Below are 16,562 nucleotides of genomic sequence, written 5' to 3'. Positions count from 1 at the left end.
TCTGCGGTACAAAATGGCCGAAAACGTCACCTGACACACCGTGAAGAAAATCCCATCCGACTCCTGGAGGGGGAGGAGATCTTGAAAATGTCGGAATGCGCTGGTATACTTTTTCAAATACACTCCGAGATTGAGTAATAAATAAAAGCGTAATAAAATCATTCAACAGAAAGCATTTGGGTGCAACACAGATAGTGATTTAAAGGTTTTGTGGTTTACGGTCTCCCCTATTTTTAGAGATAATAGTGCGCTCCGCTGCGGGCTTTCCCTTTAATTCTAAAGATGTTCAAATCCTTAGAATAAAAATCGTGCGTTTATAATCTGGGTGTGAACATGTTATACTCTTAAAATACTCTTTATTTTATGTTTCGTTTTATTTAAATCATTTAATCTTTTATTGCTAAGCCTCAGTGGTAAATATAGTGCGGATATTTCCTTATCAAACAACACGGACGCAATCTAATGTGTTTTAAAAACCCTTGTATTAAGTATTTTTTAATAAAGATCAGAGGGTTTTATGCATTATGTAACTTCTAAATCATTATTTGCTATCTGTCTGCAAAAACACAGCCACTACTCATTCGAAATGTCTAACACTAATATGTATTTAATACATTATATACTCGTATTGCATCTCTTTTCCTCTGTATCTTGCTGAGGTATTCTTTATAAGGGCGTAGGTTTGCTTCACATTGCTTGAAGGCGACATATTTTAAGATATTTAATAATTCAGAAAGACCATTTTGATCTATTTAACGATATCTTATGCTGGTAATAATATCGTTCCTTTATAATGGAGTGATATTATGTCACCCACGCAGTGGAGTGTGATGCAGTGGATGAGGATTCCCGATATGAAGGTCATTCTAGGCAGTGACGTCAACGACAGGCCACGCCCACCACCCTCTGTCAGCAAGAATTTTAATAGACTTTACTATAGACACATAATATATGAACATGAGCTCATATAGTAATAGGGTCTTGCTGAGGATAATTTATTTTTAAATGTAAATACAACATTTTTTATTTGATATGCTATAACTGTATCTGTAATTGCATTGTATATGTATTCAGCTAGTGTAATTCTGCCATATTTATTTCAAGTGCCAGTCTCTGCATGCTTGGTGAACACATGTTGTTCAGGACACATGATGGAAGATCAATTAGTTGGCTCTCATTTAGCCAAAGGGAGAATCTGCATTATAAGGTCAACGATACACGCACGTATCATGACAGCAGAAGAGAGCTGAGAATGTCATTTCTATTAACAGAGGCAGTTTGTCTGTAATTTCTGAATGCAAATCATTTTATATGAATAGTGCACTCAAAAAATGTATTTATATTCAATGACACATTTAAGAGTATGACTAGAAAATGCATATTCACTATGACTTTTCCAGACATAGTTGAAGTCAAAAGTTTACATGCACCTTGCAGAATCTGCAAAATGTTAATTATTTTACCAAAATAAGAGGGATCATACAAAATGCATGTTATTTTTTGTTTAGTACTGACCTGGATAAGATTGCTCACATAAAAGAAGTTCACATACCATTTACAAGAGAAAATAATAGTTGAATTTATAGATATGATCCTGTTCAAAAGTTTACATGCATTTGATTCTTAATACTGTGTTGTTACCAGAATGATCCACAGCTGTTTCTTTGTTTAGTGACAGTAGTTTACGAGTCCAGTGTTTGACCTGAACAGTTAAACTGCCTGCTGTTCTTCAGAAAAATCCTTCAGGTCCCACAAAATCTGTTTTTTTTTTCCAGCATTTTTGTGTATTTGAACCCTTTCCAACAACAACTGTATGATTTTGAGATCCATCTTTTCACACTGAGAACTAAAAGACTCATATGCAACTATTACAGAAGGTTCAAACACTCACTGATGCTCCAGAAAGAAAAACCATGCATTAAGAGCAGGGGGTGAAAACTTTTGAACAGAATGAAGATGCCTAGATTTTTCTTATTTTGCTCAAATATTGTATTTGTTTCATTTAGTACTGCCTTTCAGAAGCGATTGAAGATACTTACATGATTTCCAGAAGACAAAATAAATTAAATTTACCCTGATCTCCAAATTCCAAAAGTTTTCACCCCCCTGGATCTTAATGCATCGTGTTTCCTTCTAAAGCATCAGTGAGTGTTTGAACCTTCTGTAATAGTTGCATATGAGTCCCTCAGTTGTACTCAGTGTGAAAAGCTGGATCTCAAAACCCTACAGTCATTGCTGGAAAGGGTTCAAATACACAAAAATGCTGAAAAACCAAAGAATCTGTGGGACCTGAATGATTTTTCTGAAGAACAGCAGGCAGTTTAACTGTTTAGGACAAACAAGAGGCTCATGAACAACTATCACTAAACAAAAAAACACAGTTGTGGATCATTCAGGAACAACACAGTATTAAGAATCAAGCGTGTGTGTTTTGAACAGGGTCATTTTTATAAATCCAGCTATTGCTTTCTCTTGTGGACTAAATTTTTTATTCAGGTCAGTACTAAATAAAAAATAACATGCATTTTGTACAATCCCTCTTATTTTTGTAAAATAATTAACATTTTGCAGATTCTCTAAGGTGACTTACAAGTTTTCCATGACTGTGGGGGACTTTGATGCATAAAATAGACACAAAAGACTGAACGAAAACTGTTTAATGACAGTTTGCAGTTTTTATTCTTCTATGAGCAGATACTAGACCACTACATGTTTGAGACTAAAGTTTAGGGTTGTTACCTAAATGTTTTGAATGTTTAAGACTTGAACTTCACTCTCCAAACACACATACACACTCAGGACGGCCTGTTCCATCTGAATGAGACACATAACACACAAACACACCACCTGATATGGTAACACTTCACGATGTACATGCACATTAAACACTCGTCAACAACCGGTTTTGATCACTGAACCTCCTAGTCAAAGATATAACGTTATGAGCTGAAGATATTCTAAACTGATACACAGAAACTTAAATCAAACACTATATTACTGATATTACTTCATAACATTCGGCAACTTAAAATACGTTTGATAAGTGCAAAGATAAAGATAAATCATAAAATGTAATACTTCCCACTTAAAATAGTGCTGATTATGCTTTCATACATAGACTTCAAGCAAAGACCATTGAATGATTAACAAAAAGCTTGATCTCTACTACACTTTACATTGTAATTCAACCTGAAAACAATAAACATTCACGTTTAACTCAATAAAAACATGTTGTGCATTTATGCATGGCTTTTTAGGATTTGGACAGGAAATAAAGAAATAAAAGATGATATGAGATGAGAAATAACTCACAATTTTAATTGTTTTTACTTCCCAGAATCATAATTCTGACACGTAATTGCAAGTTTATATCTCGCAAATCTGACTTTATACCGCAATTGTGAGGAAAAAGTCATAAGTGCAAGATATAAACATGCAATTCTGAGAAATAGTCAAAATTGTGAGATATAAACTTTGCGAGAAATGAACTTGCCGTTCTGAGATATAAACTCGCAATTGAGACATTTTTATTTCCCAGAATTGCTATTGTAATTTTATAACATGTAACTGTGAGTTTATCTCGCAATTCTGACACACACGCAAGTGTGAGAAAAAAGTCAAAAGTGCAAGGTATAAATGTGCAATTTCGAGAAATAAACTCACAATTCTGAGAAATTAAATTGCAATTCTGAGATATAAACTTATTTTTTCAGGTTTTATAACCTAACTGCAAGCAAAAAGTCAGAAGGGCAAGATATAAACATGCAATTCTGAGAAATAGTCAAAATTGTGAGATATAATCTTTGCCAGAAATGAACTTGCCGTTCTGAGATATAAACTCGCAATTGTGACATTTTGATTTCCCAGAATTGCTATTGTAATTTTATAACATGTAAGTGTGAGAAAAAAGTCAGAAGTGCATGGTATAAATGTGCAATTTCGAGAAATAAACTCACAATTCTGAGAAATTAAATTGCAATTCTGAGATATAAACTTATTTTTTCAGGTTTTATAACCTAACTGCAAGCAAAAAGTCAGAAGGGCAAGATATAAACATGCAATTCTGAGAAATAGTCAAAATTGTGAGATATAATCTTTGCCAGAAATGAACTTACCGTTCTGAGATATAAACTCGCAATTGTGACATTTTGATTTCCCAGAATTGCTATTGTAATTTTATAACATGTAAGTGTGAGAAAAAAGTCAGAAGTGCATGGTATAAATGTGCAATTTCGAGAAATAAACTCACAATTCTGAGAAATTAAATTGCAATTCTGAGATATAAACTTATTTTTTCAGGTTTTATAACATAACTGCAAGCAAAAAGTCAGAAGGGCAAGATATAAACATGCAATTCTGAAAAATAAACTCACAATTCTGAGAAATAAAGTCAGAACTGCAAGACACAAACGTGCAATTCTGAGAAATAAAGTTTCAAACTCGCAATTCTGACAAATAAACTTGCAATTCTGATATATCAACTCACAATGCTGACCTTTTTGTATTTCCCAGAAACACAATCCAGATTGTACAACACATAATAGAGAGTTTGTATCTCACAATTGTGATTTTAGAACACGCAGAGAAAAAAAGGCAGAATTTTGCATTGGAAAGTCGCAATTATGTCTTTTGTTTTTATTCAGTGGCGGAAACAAGTTTCCATAAAGAAGGGACTGGGACAGAGAAACTTTGATCGCTCTTGGCTGGGCAAGTCATTGAAAATGCCAGGGGTGATATTTCAACCCCATAATGAAAAGAAAAAAATTATATTTTGCATAAAAAACATTTTGATGACATTCAATTTCTCATAAGTGTAATGAGAAAACAATGATACATTGACAGAAAAGACGGTGACAAATATCTAACACTTTGCTGGAATCACATCGATTAAGACTTTTTTTTTTTTTATTTAACATGAAATTCTTCACTCTTCTGGTCCTCTTTTTATTTTTTAGATATGAATCAATATTGCAGTAAATGCAACATTTTAAATTCTTCAAAACTAAACCTTCCTGCATCAGAACCTTTCGATTCTTTGACTACATCAACATAGGCTTTCTGCTGATATGAAAAGATTTTAAATAAACCTTGAGATATGTTTTGAATGGATAAATATACACAATAAACATTAAACATCTTCACTGGAGCTCAGGGCGGATCACATCTCTGTTTCCGCCTACATGAAGGGACGTCTATCACAACACGATGGATCTTACAGCCACAGCATCTTCAGTCGTGGAGATCTTACGAAGCCATGGTGTCTTTGAAGCCCCAAACCTCCAGCAGAGCGATCTGGAAGCTCTCCGCGCACAGCGGCGGGTTGTCGAAGGTCAGGCAACGCTCCGTTCGGCCATGGTTCAGCTCTGAGTCGATGTACAGAGCGTTACCTTCACCTCCTCCTACATTAACAATGCAAAGCACCAGTTATAGAGAATCAAGGAGTCAAAATTTGATTAGGGATGCACCGAAATTAAAATTCTTGGCCGAAGCCCAAGCCAAACAAAATTAAACGCTGATTACCAAACACTTTTTTTTTTTACCATGTATTTGGCCAATCTTTTTTTCACCACTGCATGAATTAAAAATAGCCAAAATGTGCTTATTATATTTTTGTCTTGCTTAAAAAAAATTGTGACCCTGGACCACAAAACCAGTCTTAAGTCGCTGGGATATATTTGTAGCAATAGCCAAAAATACATTGAATGGGTCCAAATTTTTGATTTTTCTTTTATGCCAAAAATCATTAAGAAATTAAGTAAAGTTCATGTTCCATGAAGATTTTTTGTAAAATTCCTTCTGTAAACATATCAAAATGTAATTTTTGATTTGTAATATGCATTGTTAAGAACCTAATTTGGACAACTTTAAAGGTGATTTTCTCAGTCTTTTTGATTTTTTTGCATCCTCAGATTTCTGATTTCAAATAGATGTATCTCAGCCAAATATTGTCCTATCCTAACAAACCATACATCAATAGAAAGCTTATTTATTGAGCTTTCATATGATGTATACATCTCAGTTTTGTCAAATTTAACCTTATGACTGGTTTTGTGGTCCAGGGTCACAATTATCAATTACAAAACAACAATTTAAAAATATTTACTAAACAATGGACATTTTTAACATTCTTGTAGACATTACAGCCTACCAACAAAGCACAATTTAACTTAAAAATAATACGTTAGTCAAATAATATCCAATTTTTTTCGTCATTGGAAAAATTAAAAGCCAGATTTTCCCTGCGCTTTGGACTTGGAAACCCTGACTAAGGAGCTTGTGCAGCACTGTTACAATAAATACAATTTGTGTGTGTATAAGACGACATAACATCCTGTAGTTTATCCACTAATGGTTTAAGGCCATTTGGTGATTTCAGTTATCATACAGTAACCAGCTCTTTCTCTTCTCATCGAAGACATGCGATGGGTTTCTAAATAGTCTCTCGCTGTCGGTGCTTGTAATGATTCTTTCTCAGACAGTTTTAAATGCTTCCACACTGCCGACAAGTTTGCTGCATTAGTACACGCCTCTATTTGATTCCATCACGTCATTGTTCAGTATAATTTATTTGGCCTTTTCGCTTATTCTGCCTAACACCGCTTTTTTTGGCCGCATAATTTCGGTTGCCGTACATTTGGTGCATCCCTAAATTAGATTTTTGATCTTCTTTCTTTCTATACTACACCAAAGAAAACCAAGGCTAATCTGATTTAAGAGGAGACACTGCAGGCAAAAATGCTGCTTTTTCATGCACCTGTCAAATTTGAGATTTTGGGCTTTTTGGTTTTTCATTAAGTGTCTTTTTTAGACTAGTGGAAAGAAAACATCCAAACAACACTGTTAAGTGTTTCTTTTATAGCGCTTTATCTATTTGTGTCAATAGATTTCAATTACAATCCATATTTTTAAAGGCTGTTTTCTCAAAATGAGTTTTTTCTCCTACACTGAGCACTTACACACACCAAACTTTACAGTTTTATTCCTGTCTATATCATGGTTTTTACAGAGCGATTTGTACCTATATGATTTGCTTGATTATATACAACGTTTTATTCTCCAAAAAATTGTCAAAAACTGAGTGTTTCCTTTCTGTTCTAGTTTTTTTCTGAATAAGGGCATGACAAAATGAGATACCCAAAATTCCCTCAGTAAAAGTTTTGACTCTAATATGTCAAAAAAAAAAAAAAAAAAAAAATCGACAAGAATTTTGAAACTTACTTCATTCAGTTTTTAGATTTTTGTGCTAGAAATGTATGCAAATTAGTGCATATTTCATTAAATTAGGGGTCCCCAAACTTTTTTCTGAGACGGACACATTATTTTCTTTTCTTTAATGGGGGGCCATGTCGGTTTATAAAAGAAAATTCCATGGGCCTGACTGACTACTACTATTATTATTATTATTATTTTATTATAATTTTACCTGTATTTATTATACCTTTTAATGCTAGAATAGTTTATTATTTTTTATGCACCAGACAGACAAATGATCATTTATTTTCAAAGGATATCAGGTGCTTCTCAGTAAATTAGAATATAAATTTCAACTCAAATTGTGAAACTTGTGTATTAAATAAATTTAATGCATGCAGAGTGAAGTAGTTTAAGATGATTTGGCTCACATTTAACAAAAACCCACCAATTCGCTATCTCAACAAATTAGAATATGGTGACAAGCCAATCAGCTAATCAACTCAAAACACCTGCAAAGGTTTCCTGAGCATCACCTGTTCGATCGCGATGACACATTACGTTGAATGTACCATTCTGTTGATGAATTTAACAAATAATTAGGCTATGTTAATAACTAAGGGAAATTTTAGTTTTAAGCCAACCTTTATTATCAGATAACGACATGATATAAGTAAAACATATGTGACCATGGACCACAAAACCAGTCTTAAGTCGCTGGGGTATATTTGTAGCAATAGCCAAAAATACATTGTATGGGTCAAAATTATTGATTTTTCTTTTATGCCAAAAATCATTAGGAAATTAAGTAAAGATCATGTTCCATGAAGATTTTTTGTAAAATTCCTACTGTAAATATATCAAAATGTAATTTTTGATTAGTAATATGCATTGTTAAGAACTTAATTTGGACAACTTTAAAGGTGATTTTCTCAGTATTTTGATTTTTTTGCAGCCTCAGATTCCAGATTTTCAAATAGATGTATCTCAGCCAAATATTGTCCTATCCTAACAAACCATATATCAATAGAAAGCTTATTTACTGAGCTTTCATATGATGCATACATCTCAGTTTTGGAAAATTTAACCTTATGACTGGTTTTGTGGTCCAGGGTCACATATTTAAAATTACATTTTCAAAATATGTCTCTGGCATTGTTCAGAGGGCCGGTCCAAATGTGGGCCGCATTAGGCCCCCGGGCCTTAGTTTGGGGACCCCTGCATTAGATAATGCCTCCTTTACATATTTAAACCTTACATTTTGCAATTATCATATATGAGTATTTATGAGTAAGTAAGGTGATAACTATAAGTAAATTTTTTTACCCTATTCACCTGCAGTGTCTCGCCTTAAAAGGAAGTTTCAACTAGTGCTAAATAAACAATATCTCAGTTAGTTGTCACAACATTCAAAACAAACATTATTACTGTAAGAACTGGTGTTTGATTATTAAGTGAAGAGAAAAAAATACAATAAATATCCTATTTGTGAGAATCTCTCTCACCGATAATGATGGAGTCGATGTTTCCTGCCATAAACATGGATGTGTTCCTTGAGTTGAGGTTGAAGTGTCGCGCAGACAGGAAGGGGGACAGGTGAGACGGGTCTGTGGCGGGTTTCTCTAGAGACTGCGGCGCACCGTTGTCAGTCGCTCCGGTCTGATCATCATCTGTGGATTGAGAAGCGTTCGCCAGCTCTGGGTGTTTGATAATGACCCACTCGTAACGCTCCATTTCCGGCTTCATCTGAAACATGCAAGACACAAAATACACACATTTAACACAACGACAACAACCACACGGTTTCAGTGGTTAGTCTTGTGGTCAAAGCACAAGGAAAGACAGGAAGTGAAATCTAAATACATGCTGCGGTGGTTCAGTTGTGGTTAAAGGTCTGGACTGATAAAATCTACAAACATTGTGTCCTTATAGTGGCACTGTAAGTCACTTTAGATATACTACAGAATATGAAACCAATTCACAAGCTCATGGCAAAACAATTTACCATTTTAATAGCTTAACTGATGATCTATAGGAAAGAAATAGCTAAAGCTACATGTAATTTTATATATACATTTAAAATTATTAATTATTATTAGCCATAATTAATAATGTTTGTTATTTATCATTTTCATACATATTTATATAAATATGCTTATATATTATTGTAATATATAAGTAATATGTAAAACTTATAAACACATATTTATATTGTTACTCTGTATTTTCTATACATACAGTATGTGTCTTTTAATCACTTACTCTGTATGCATAAATATATATATACATTTGTATAAATTATTGTTTTATTATTATTAAATTATATTAAACAATTATATATATAATTTTTTTTATTATTTATCACTTTTCATACGTATTTTTTATAAATATGTATGCATTCGATAAATATGTAATATTTATTGTAATTTTTATTTATATATGTTAATTACATATTATTATAATATATATTCAAATGTTATATATATACACACAATTAATCTATATATATATATTATAAATATTTATAATAAATAAATATATATTTAATTTATCTTTATAAATTTATGCTGAATTGCTTACATTAAAAAAATCCTATATAAATATAAATATTTAAATATTTATAATATTTAAAAAATCCTATATAAATATAAATATTTTCATATTTATAATATAAAAAATATATTATTTTATTTATCTTTATAAATTTATTTATGTTGAATTGCTTATATATAAAAAATCCTATATAAATATAAAAAATATATTCACATACATATATATAATACGTCATAATCAATAATATTTATTATTTATAATCTTTCCTATTTATATAAATTTACACACACACACACACATAAATACACACTATTAATTTGTATATTATAAAATTATAAATATGTATTTGATTTTTTAAAATAAATGTATAAATTCTTACTTTTATTTTCTATCACGTACACTGCATGCATAATTATATTTACATTTGTTTAATGACTTAATTTTTTTTAAAGTAATTTATATAAATAAACTTGCTTTTCCTTACAAAATCAAGTCATCTGAGCTGCTATCTACATTAATTTTCTCTTTAACATCACAGTAAGATAACTATGATTAATCTGTGGCCGTTTTATCCCTACTAAGGAATCTGTCCAGAAACATCTTTTGACAAAATTCATTGTTAAAAGAAACATAACTAAGAATTCAATTGCCTCTTCTTGAGTTACCAAAGAGCTATAAAATATTCCTCTGAGAGAGTAAGAAGATAAAACGATGATGAATGAGAGTGAGAGCAACTCAACACACACTAATGCATAATCTAATCTAATACTCCAGAAAACAGTGCCGCCTAGTGGATAAACTCCATATGGATAATCCATAAAGAAGATCCCAATTTGACTATAAATACTTTAATTTTATTATTTATATCCCATATTATGATTTACCTATATTATTATGATAATAAATGATGTGAAAAGAACATACTCTGAAGACGAAACACTCTCCAGTGCCGAAGAAGCTCAGCTTGTTCCCGCCTCTTTTCCGCTCCTCCCAATCAGTGGACAGGAAGGCTCCACACACCTGGAATATGATTGGATGAGAGGCACGTCAATCACAGCCTGAGATCCTGAACAACTTCCCTGCGTCCAAGCTTGCTTACTATCCTACATAGTATGCAAGAATAACCACAGACCTTATTTCACTGACAAAAATTACAACCACCACTGCAAAACCCATGAAAAAAATTTCCAAAAAATAAATTAGTCTTCTGAAATTGGCCTGAACTGACTTAACGGCTCTAATAGAGCTGGCATATTTTTGGATTTCTGCCTATAAACAAAATTAGTTCATCATACATTTGCAGTTATTTTGGGAAAAACAGATTTCCTTCCCAGAATTGGTGCTAAATGATTAAAATTAAGTAAATATATTTGTTGTGGCACCTAAATACGTACTAAAAACAAACAAAATGACAGAAATAGAAATATCTACATATCCATTATAATTCTCTATAATACAATAATTATTATTAAAACTGTTTTCTATGTGAATATATTTTGTAATATAATTTATTCTTGTGATCAAAGCTGAATTTTCAGCATCACTACTCCACTAATGTCTAAAATAAATGAATAAAATAAATGAATAAGTAAAGTTATATTTGGCATTTTTAATCCACTTTTGTGTAATTTTGTGTAGTTTTTTAAATACCGTAAATCAAGCAGGAAACATTTACAATTACTTGTATTTCATGTAATTAATTTACAATAGAGAAATATAGAAAACACTTATTGAAAAGCTATAAGCGATTTATATTTCAATAAAATTAAAGTGATTTTTTTTTAATTATAAGTAAATAAATAAATGGATTAAAATAAATATAATTAAATAAACAAATAAATACATAATAAATGAAATAATGAAAACTAAATAAAAACATTTGAATAAAAGCATAAAAATAAAATAAATTTGATTTAAATACATAAACAAATAAAGTAATAAAAAATTAAAACATTTGAATAAAAATACATTAAATTTGATTTAAACACATAATAAACAAATTAATAATTAAATAAATAATTTAATTAAATAAACAAATAAATAATAAATGAAATAATAAAAACTAAATAAAAACATTTGAATAAAAGCATAAAAATAAAATACATTTTACTAAAATACATGAAGTAAATAATAAAAGTGAAAACAAAAAACATTTAAATAAAAATACATTAAATTTGATTTAAACATAATAAACAAAGAAATATTAAATAAAATAATGAAAACTAAATAAAAACATTTGAATAAAAGCATAAAAATAAAATACATTTTATTAAAATACATAATAAAGTAAATAAGTATTGAAAATGAAAACAAAAAACATTTGAATAAAATACATTATATTTGATTTAAACATCTAATAAACAAATAAAGAAATAATAAATAATGAAAACTAAATAAAAACATTTGAATAAAACAAAAATAAATTAAATTTGATTTATATACATAACAAACAAATAAGTAATAAATAAAATAACGAAAACAAAAAAACATTTGAATAAAAACAAAATAATGTAACTTAATTAATCAGTTTTTTGCTTGAAATGTAAATAATTTAAATAACCCTCTAACAGATTTCCTTCCCAGAGTTGGTGCTAAATTATTAAAACTAAGTACAAATGTATAAACATTTGTTGTGGCACCTTAATACATACTAAAACAAATAAAATCATATAAAAACAGAAATAAAGATTTAAGGGTTTTAGTACCTCTCTGTCTGTAGTTCTGATGAGCATTAATGTCGGCTCATATCCCTCACAATGGGAATAAAACCTGAATAAAACATCACAAACCATATTTACAAAACATTTACACAGTTTAAGACGTTTACTCAGATTTAAAGACTTCTGTAAACAGTCTGAGAAATATCTATTACTCAGAGGCAGCAACTATTACTCACTATGACGACTTCTTTAAGGCGAGACACTGCAGGTGAAGAGGGTAAAAAACAACAACTAATAGTTATCACTTTACTTACCCAGTTGATTGATTACATTGATAATTGTAAAAAAAAATTGTATCAAAGTTTTCTAAAATGTTAGGTTTAAATATGCAAATGAAAAATGTTTGCTAGTCTGTTTCGAAATTCTTGTTTAATTTTTTTTTGACATATAAGAGTCAAATGTTTCTACAGAGGGAATTTTGCATATCTCATTTTATCACTCCATAACTTAGAAAATACTTAGAGAGAAAACAATATATCTTTTAATTATTTGGGGCGAATAAAATGTATTTAATTTACTATAGAGAAATATAAAAAACACTGCTGGAGTGATACACTTTTTTTTTTTAATGAATTAGCACATTTGATTAAAATAAATACATGGATTAAAATAAATAAAATAATTAAATGAACAAATAAAAATAAATAATAAATGAAATAATAAAAACATTTTAATAAAAGCATAAAAATAATAAAATATTAAACAAATAAATAAGTAATAAATAAAATGAAAATAAAAACATTAAATTTGATTTAAACACAATAAACAAATAAATAAGTAATACAAAACAATGAAAACATTTGAATAAAACAAAAATAAATTAAATTTGATTTAAATACATAACAAATAAATAAGTAATACAAAATAATGAAAACATTTGAATAAAAACAAAATAATGTCATTTAATTAATCAGTTAAATAAAATGTATAAAATCAAGCAAATTATATATGAACAAATCCCTCAGTAAAAACCTTCAGGATATAGACAGGAATAAAAATGTAAAGTTTGGTGTGTGTAAGTGCTACCGAAGTGGAGATTTATGGCTCAGTGTAGAAGAAAAAACTCATTTTGAGAAAACAGCTTTTAAAAATATGTATTTTAATTGAAATCTATTGACAGAAACAGATAAAGTGCCACAAAATAAACACTTAACAGTGTCTTTTGGATGTTTTCTTACCACTAGTCTGAAAAAAAACAAGCCCAAAATCTCAAACTTGACAGGTGCATGAAAAAACAGTATTTTTGCCTGCAGTGTCTCCCCTTAAAATGAATGCAATAGGCTTTAATATTTTATTTTGGAGTGTTTTCCAGCCGCTGTATAAGCGTTCAGGTGTGTTTTTGTACCTGTTAAGGCTGCAACCATGTGTGGATGTGGTGAAAAGCAGCTGCGGCTGACATAAAGCGAATCGCTCCGGGATCCACGACCAGATATCTCTGATCTCTTTAGCGCTGACGATCTCAGAGCTGAAATTATCTGCGTTCACGGCTAACTGGACATTTTGTCTGGAGATAAAGGAGAAAATGCAAACATTATGCATATTTCACGGTGCAGAAATCTAAATGGGTCAGAAACAGTCAGAAAAACCAAAATGCATTAGGAGGAGGAGGAGGATGATGAGAGATGAAGATACCCACCTTTTGATGGAGCTAATAGAGAGCACAGAGTGTGGAGAGCAGGAGGAATGGAAAACAAATGAATAAACTGAGATGCAAAGTAAATAGAATGAAAAACAGGAATGAAAAACTAATGCAAATCAGTAGAAAGCTGCAGAACAGAGCCAAACAAAAGAGATATAAATAGACATAAATAGTAAACAAGGACTTTTTTTTAGATGAACAGACACTGCCCTGAGAAAATAAAAATAATGAGTTCTTTGTCATTGTTACTAATTAGTGTTAATTATATGTAGTGCCTACAATATCCTGCAGTACTGTATACTACTTACTATAAACGTAGCATGCTACATTGTTTACATTATACTACATTAATTATGTCTTATTTACTCCAAGGGAGTTTTTTATACAGGAGAAATAGTAATGTTGTGAAATATCTATACATCTATTATATTTCTATATAATTCACTAAAAATATTAAAACAGTTGTCTATATGAATATATTTTGAAATATAATTTATTCTTATGACCAAAGCTGAATTTTCACCATCACTACTCCACTAATGTCTAAAATAAATAAATTAGTAAGTTATATTTAGTATTTTTAATCCACTTGTGTTTTTTTTAAATACCGTAAATCAAGGAGACTTTTACAATTACTTGTATTTCATGCAATTAATTTACTATAGAGAAATATAGAAAACACTTATAGAAATGCTATAAGATTTAAATATAACATTAACGTGATTTTTTTTAATAATTAGTAAATTTGATTATAATAAATAAATGGATTAAAATAAATATTTTAATTAAATAAACAAATAAATAATAAAGGACATAATGAAATCAAATTAAATAAAATGAAAACAAAATAAATGAATAAAATAAAAATAAATAAAAATAAATTGCATTTGATTTAAACAGATAACAAATAAGTAATAAATAAAATAATGAAAACAAAAAACATTTGAATAAAACAAAATACATTTATTTAATTTAAATACATAAACAAATAAACAAATAAGTAAATAAAATAATTCTTTAAAAATAAAGAAAAGTTGATTTAAACACATAAATAAGTAATGAATAAAATCATGAAAACAAAAAATAATTTGAATAAAAACAAACACAAAACAAGTTCAATTTGTTTTGAAAACATAATAAACAAATAAATAATAAATAATGAAAACTAAATAAAAGATATGAATAAAACAAAAATAAATTACATTTTATTTGAAAACATAAGCAAAACTAAAAATAAATAGCAAAACAATGAAAACTAAATAAAAACATCTGAATAAAAACAAAACTAAATAATATGATTTAAATACATTATAAATAATAAATAAACTAATAAAAACTCAATTAAAGCATTAAAACAAATAAAATTTTATTTAAATAAATAAATAAATAAATAAATAAATAAATAAATAATCTAACAGTACAGTACTACAGTGAACAGAAAAAAAAAAACAATGTAACGTAATTGCATACCTCTTCTGTTTGACAGTAATGCCTTTCTGCTGAAGTGACTTCTCATTGGCCAGCTGGAGCAGCGTGATTTCCTTCCTGCTGAAGAGGCGAATAGAAAAGGCCTTTTCCAGCAGTTTCTCCGGTGTCACGCTTTTCCCAATGTTCTGCACGAACGCCTGTATATCGTTCCTGATCGTCGCCGAGTCTTGCTTGGTTAAAGCCGATCCTGCTGCGGCAGCGCGCTGCTTGCGATAGAACTTCAATATCGCCAGAGCCACGCGATAAAGAACCTTATACCCCTCCACCAAGAAGACATCCATCACACGTGCAGCAAAGCTGAAAGGCAGGTCGCCGAGAACCCATCGCTGCCAATCGGCATACACCTCCAGCACGTCTGTCGCAGTTGCAACCATAAGCTTATGTGCAGCCGGGCAGTATTTATGCACAAGGTCACCAAAGGTCATGCATGCTGACTGATATGCGAGGAAAGTCTGATCTAACAAGCGTCGCCCGGGTTCGTTGCAGGCTAGCATGCGACTGACGCTCTCGAAGCACTGTGCTTCATCCGCGCTCCAATGCAGCAGCAACGCAGTCACCGCCGGTAAAGACGGACAATATGAAATATCTGGGAACTGCCCTGCTATGCAGGAAATCACAGCATGCACCGATCCCACGGATTCGGCCTTTAGACAGTACTGTGGCACCGGCGTCCCATCCACAAACTCTGGCAGCGGATAGTTAGATGGGTTGCGCTTGGAGCTGGAATTGCCCACGATGTCCCGGTAGACCGCAGCGTCCGGTGTTACGGTACGACATGGGAGAGCTTTAAGCAGCTGCTGGTAAACGCCTGAACGCTGGCTGTGATTTTTCGCCCACTGGCCTGAGCGTGCATGCTGTTTTAGTTCCTTTAAGTCTTTATATTCAATCTTACCAGGAGCTGCGTCACGACTCACATCGCCCATCTGAGACCAGTCCACGAATACGCCACAATCCGCAGCCATGATCTCTGA

General features: G+C 30.9%; 1 protein-coding gene across 1 annotated transcript; it reads right to left on the bottom strand.

Moving 5' to 3' along the window:
• Positions 1 to 5,077: 5,077 nt before the first annotated feature.
• Positions 5,078 to 16,562, bottom strand: LOC141300754 (TBC1 domain family member 24-like). Its single transcript, XM_073831052.1, has 6 exons — positions 15,574 to 16,562; positions 13,810 to 13,968; positions 12,450 to 12,513; positions 10,669 to 10,764; positions 8,697 to 8,937; positions 5,078 to 5,399 (listed from the first exon to the last, which is right to left on the bottom strand). The coding sequence occupies exons 1-6, from the start codon at positions 16,551 to 16,553 to the stop codon at positions 5,245 to 5,247; spliced, it is 1,695 nt and encodes a 564-aa protein (XP_073687153.1). The 5' UTR covers positions 16,554 to 16,562; the 3' UTR covers positions 5,078 to 5,244.

The sequence above is a fragment of the Garra rufa genome, chromosome 24 (assembly GCF_049309525.1).
Source record: "Garra rufa chromosome 24, GarRuf1.0, whole genome shotgun sequence".
NCBI classification, from domain to species: Eukaryota; Metazoa; Chordata; class Actinopteri; order Cypriniformes; family Cyprinidae; genus Garra; species Garra rufa.
Note: the sequence above shows the minus strand (reverse complement) of the source record. Positions and strands in the feature narration are given on the sequence as shown.